General features: G+C 44.8%; 1 protein-coding gene across 1 annotated transcript in view; it reads left to right on the top strand.

The window, feature by feature from the left end:
- Positions 1 to 6000, top strand: part of LOC311036397 (glutamate receptor ionotropic, NMDA 3B-like) — a 103390-nt gene that overhangs the window by 75342 nt on the left and 22048 nt on the right. The window contains exon 8 of the mRNA XM_084045057.1: positions 5627 to 5742. Coding sequence (XP_083901183.1) covers positions 5627 to 5742 — 116 coding nt within the window. The remainder of the gene's footprint in view (positions 1 to 5626; positions 5743 to 6000) is intronic.

Raw genomic sequence — 6000 nt, 5'->3', positions numbered from 1 at the left:
ATTTTGATGACATCACTCAATGACATCATGACATCATCACAACCAACTGTAACTGTCCTTTAAAATGACTTGTCCTAGGTACAAATGCGATTTACCAAGAAATCAACCTGCTTTCTTACAACTTGTAAATTGGTTATCAGCACTGATACGTGTTGGTGAGTGAAATGTTGCAGTGGGTGGTACATCGGAATCGAACAGAAAATAATTACTTCAAGTTCCATGGTGCTGTGGTAGTTGGACACGAGGTCTACTGCTTTGAAGGAGACAAGTGGAATCGGACTGAAGTGCATGTCTTCAACACAGTGTCTCTGTGCTGGATGATGTTACCCCCTGTGATAGCTGGAATAGGAAAACATCCCCTTGAGGTTCCCTACATATGTGGCCTGGAGTCAGCTATGCTGATCGAACATTCCATCTACATTTTGGTGGCCGGACGTCTTTATGCATTTGATGTCAACACCCACAGATGGTTCAAGCCCAGGGATTGTGGGAATGTTCCAGAGGAGGGGCACTACTCAGCCTGTGTCTTGGGGAAGGCCATATACGCAATGATGCCTCAATGCACTAATGTCATCTACAAGTTGGACACCACCACAATGGTCTGGTCTTTAATTAACACCAGAGGCACTCCACCAACTGATTCCGAGGGTTCCTCTGCCACCATCATTGGGACAAAGATGTTTGTATTTGGGGGCAGTCTGCTTCAAAGCATTAGTGTGTTTGACACAGAGACCAACTGCTGGCTGAGCACTCCTGCGATCTTTCAGCGTCGCTCTTTCAGCGTCCCAGAAGGACGCTATGATCATTCAGCCTTTGCCTACAATGGAGAGCTGTACATATTTGGTGGCCAATGTGGCGATTACAAGGACTTGAATGATCTGTGGAAATTCAATCCAGAGACTTTCTCCTGGAAGAAGGTGGAACCCAAGGGAAAAGGCCCGTTATCAATGTATAGAATGTTATGTTGCATGGTGGGAGATCGTATGATCATCTTTGATGGATTCAAGCGATACTTCTTCAGCTCCAATGGTTATAACTCAGCGCCTGTTCACACTGATGAACTGTTCATGTTAGATTTAAGGCCTAGTCTGAAGACATTATGCAAGCTAACAGTTATTCAGTACAATCTGGAGCAGTCAGAACTCCCACACAACATCAGGTGGGAACTGGCAAACCTGAAAAAAAACTAAACACCGAAACTGAAAGAAATGGTTCTTCAATTTGTGCGGCAAAATGAATGTCTTCATGACAAATATTACCGGGCGAAATCGCCTTAGGAATATGGAGAGAACCATGGAGAGAACCATGGCGTCCCGGAATGGAAGCGAGTGGAGCCGAGGAGACGAGAGATGGAACAGAATATCTTCAAGGAACAAGTGAAGATATTCTGCTTAAAGAAAAGAGGTAACACTGAGTTGATATGAGGGAGGAAGGGGGAGGAGGGAAGGGACAATATAAGAAGAAAGAGCAATAACATTGACGTCATAGTGCCACTTTTTTTTCTGTTTTTTGTTTTTAGGAGCAACACCCCCTCCTCTGGTTCTGATTTTATTGTTATTATTTATTTATTTATTTTTAAATAACACCAACTCATATGGGGACTACAGTATGTTAGAAAATAGGGTTTCTATGGAAACAAAATGTTTTTTGTTCTATTTTTCCGTTTTTGGGGTTAAAATATAACAACAAAGTTTCCGGTGGCGTTACCCAGTAATAGTGCATGTGGCATGGACGGTGTTTCATATGAGCATCTTAGGGCTACGCAGTCAGACGTTTTGACAGCTACATTTAATGTCTGCTTGGAGAACAGGAGGGTCCCTGCTTCATGGATGGGAGCCCTCATCTATAGAATTCCCAAAAAAGACAATATCCCGGACGATCCGTCTACCTGAAGAAACATTTCCCTCTTACCTACCATCTATATGGTGTTTATGAAGTGCATTCTTGCCCGAATCCTCCCGTGGCTTGTGGATGAAAACATCTTGTCTCCCAAGCAAAAGGCCTACAGTACATCAATCGGCAAGGCATGAATGAACATGTGTTTTGTCTCAAAACAGGAATTGACGATTTTAAGCATGGGTCTAGTGAATACTTTGCAGTTTTTCTGGACTTCCGTGATGCATTTGGCACTTTTGCACATAATGTCATGATAACAGCTCTTGAGGAATTCCATCTACCGCAAGTTTATGTTGACATTGTTAAAGATGTGTACACTGGTTCATTCATACAGGTCATCTGTGGTAAACAGCTCACAGATCCCATCCCTCTCCAAGTAGGTGTTAAGACTGGCTGTCCATGTAGCGCGTTAATTTTGTGTAAGCACTTAATCAGTGGTTAAAATGTCTCTGTATGTGTGCCCCCGCCAATATAATTTCCCCTAACCCTGTTCAGGGGGATGCAGACGATGTCCAGATAGCCTCTCATCATGGGGCTGTAATAAAGAACATGCTCTCCAAAACCGATTCCTTTTTGGAATGGTCAGGATTAGAGGTAAAATAATCCAAACGTGCAGTATTATATGAAAGGCGGAATGGAGGGAACCGCTGGTATCACTCTAAAACAAATACACTAACTGATTTCAAAATTTGCAATAAACCCCTTAAAGTCTATTCCCGTCACGAGACTTACACATATTTGGGTCACAAGTTTAATGTGGCAGGCGAGTGGGGAGACCAGGTCGAGGTAATCATTTCTGAGTACTCCAGCATACTTGATTCAATCCACGCATCGCCTCTGCCTCTAATCATGAAACTGGAGGCAGTCAGAATAATAGCATTGGCCAAGGTACAACATCTTTTCAAAACTGTGCACCTAGTGAGACAATGGACTGGTCATAACACACACACACACACACACACACACACACACACACACACACACACACACACACACACACACACACACACACACACACACACACACACACACACACACACACACACACACACACACACACACACAACACGTGACATTATATTTCACAGTAAACGTGAGGGTGGTATGGGTGTTCCCAATTTTGAATGGACATATATTGCTACGAGACTCTGCCATTTGTTAAATATGCTGAACAATGATGACCAGTATGTGAGAGAGCTTGCACGCTCATCTCTGTTCCTGGACCTAAAACGACGTAAGGTCCCCCTGGCATGTGGCTCGGATCCTAGCTTCCTAGGCTTCAGGAGGAAACCTAGTGGAAAGATAGACAGTCACTCTCCCGGCTTCGGTGTGTGGTCAGACTGGCCGGACTTAAACGATCTATGCTGTTGGGCTGATGTTACCTTGAAGTGGGTAGGATCTAACTCTGAGACGATGGCTGTCTCGGAGGACTTTATATCTGACTCCAGTATCTCTGTCAGAGCATCTATGACTGTGTGTGGAGCAGAACACCAACTCCCACTGACTAATGCCCGAGGCCGCCTCTTATGGGCACAACAGCAAAGGCAGCGGCAGCACTGGACCGAGCGGAGGCTGCAAGGGAAGTCTGCATGTCTCCCTGCTGCGGACCACTCTGTCTCTCACTCTGTGTTAAAAAATGTTGCTTTAGACGAATGCATTGTTGTCTTTATTCTGAAAGCGAGGTTGCAGGTTTTACCATCTAAACTTAACCTCTCCATCTGGTTTCCAGGCAACCATGCTCCTCACTGTATACATCATGGTCATGAACAAATAGCTGAAACCATGTCCCACATCTTAAATGGGTGCCATGTATACAGGGGACTCTACATAAGTAGGCATGACAGAATAGTGGATTTGATATCAAAAGATATCACTTCTATTTTCAGGTCTTCCATCATGCTGTATAAGCATTCTACTGTGACGCCGAGCATGTTTAACCTGTGTAACGATGATTCTGTTTTCTCTAACATTTCAGCTAACACCCCTGATGTCATTGTTGTTAATGAAAACCATAGGGAGGTGTTCATTCTCGAGGTCGGCTGTACTTTGATTACTGCTTAGAGGAAGCCTTCCTAACCAAAGTGTTAAAATATCATCAGCTAGAGCAGACCATCTCTCAGCTAGGCTACAGATGTAAACCTTTGTTTTTTATCTTTGGTAGTCTAGGACACGTGCACAAGTTGGTTGTGAGGGGCCTGCAAATGGCCGGCCTCTCCAAAAGGAGGGCTAAACAATTAGCAAGGTACTGCTCAATATCAGCTATTATAGGAAGCCGCTCAATTTGGAGGAGGCTTTGTTTCCTTTACCCATGACTGTTGTCCGCTGTGTTCGACAAGTATGCCATTTTTTGTTTTGTATGTAACAATGCTCTGCTTTACATGCACATTGTAACTGGCTGTTTTCCCTTTATCTGACTGCACTGGCAGTGTTTATGTCCTTTGTCCATCTTGTACTTCTGTTTATGTGGACATAAATAAATATTTCAAATGTGCGTGTGTGTGCTGTGAGTGAAAAAGACAGTTTGCATGCGCATTCATGCATGTAGTAGATTTAGAAGTGAGTGTGCGTGAGCGCGTAAAATTAGGTGCTGAGGTGATTACATTTTATTGAATGGATCTGACGTAGTTATAAGTGCACGTGTCTGCGTTTGTGTCAGTGTACACACTGATTCCAGCTTAAATTAACACTCTCGGGTAGCGCAGTGGTAAAGTCTCTGCCCACCACCACGGAGGTTGTGGGTTCCGGATCCGGCTTTGTCGGGCGTCAATGCGAACACAATTGTTTGAGGGAGGGAAGCCGGAGCGGGGAGGGTGATATCGGTCATTGAACTTACCCCTCCTACGGGTTGGGGCGGCACCTGTCAGCGGGGAGTGTTGGGCGGGAGCAGTAGGACGAAGGCCCTACGTCGTCCCGGTGGGGGCTCCTCACTGGCAGGTGAGTCAGTAGGATACAACAGCAGTGACGACACAGAAATGTGTGTGGGGAGGAATTCACTGGCACAACAACTACATTGGGGAGAAAAGGGGTAAAAAATAATTGGCTACTCTAAATTTTCAAACAAAGAAATAGGGGGAAAAACTATAATAAATGAATATTCTGAGTTAAATGAACACTGAGGATTTAGTCTGTCCATCATGTATGTGTTTCAGTGTACATCCCAGCCAGTGCATAGTGTTGTTTGTCATGGTGAAACTCTGATCCACTGGTGGACATGGTCAGCAGTGTCTGAGTCTACCGGGGAATAGTCTATAATTGGGGGTTATTAGGGTCAATCAGATCGATATAGCAGTTGAGCCGAGGACTCTCCGGAGGTCCATCTGACGCCTTATCAGTCCACAACAGAGACTGTAGGTAATGATGTATGTGTTCATGCAGCGTATTAGCATGCAGCTAATCTCATCCCCACAATAAATGGGAGAGTGACACTGTGACAACTCGTACACAAGCTCAGGGAGCCCTAGGAGGGAGTAGATGAGGTGAATCCAATACGTTCCAGGTCTTGGGAAATTGGAATTGCACCCAAAAAAAAAGAAAAGGGAAGCAAATTGAGTGTTTTTGCAAGATCGTAGATTTGCACAAAAGACACCTGATACTCATTTAACAGACAGTATGGGACTCTATTAAATGCTCTACCTCACTCTTATGGTGTCTGTCTGTCTGTGTTTGTTTGTGTGCGTGTGTGTGCGTGTGTGCGTGTGCGTGTGCGTGTGTGTGTGTGTTTGTGCTGAAGGACAGATCCTCCTACCCTGGATGCCTTCATCATGGATAAGGCCCTGCTAGACTTTGAGGTGTCCATTGATGCTGACTGCAAACTGCTCACAGTGGGCAAACCATTCGCAATAGAGGGTATGTACAGTACACACGCACACACTTGACACGCACGCACGCACACACACACACACACACACACACACACACACACACACACACACACACACACACACACACACACACACACACACACACACACACACACACACACACACACACACACACACACACACACACACACACACACACACACACACAATTTACAACAATTTAGGCAGATGAGCTACTTACATAGTGCAATATCGGCATAAATGGCATGAAGCCCAGTCAGCC

The sequence above is a fragment of the Gymnoscopelus microlampas genome (genome assembly GCF_963454915.1).
Source record: "Gymnoscopelus microlampas genome assembly, chromosome: 20".
NCBI classification, from domain to species: Eukaryota; Metazoa; Chordata; class Actinopteri; order Myctophiformes; family Myctophidae; genus Gymnoscopelus; species Gymnoscopelus microlampas.
Note: the sequence above shows the minus strand (reverse complement) of the source record. Positions and strands in the feature narration are given on the sequence as shown.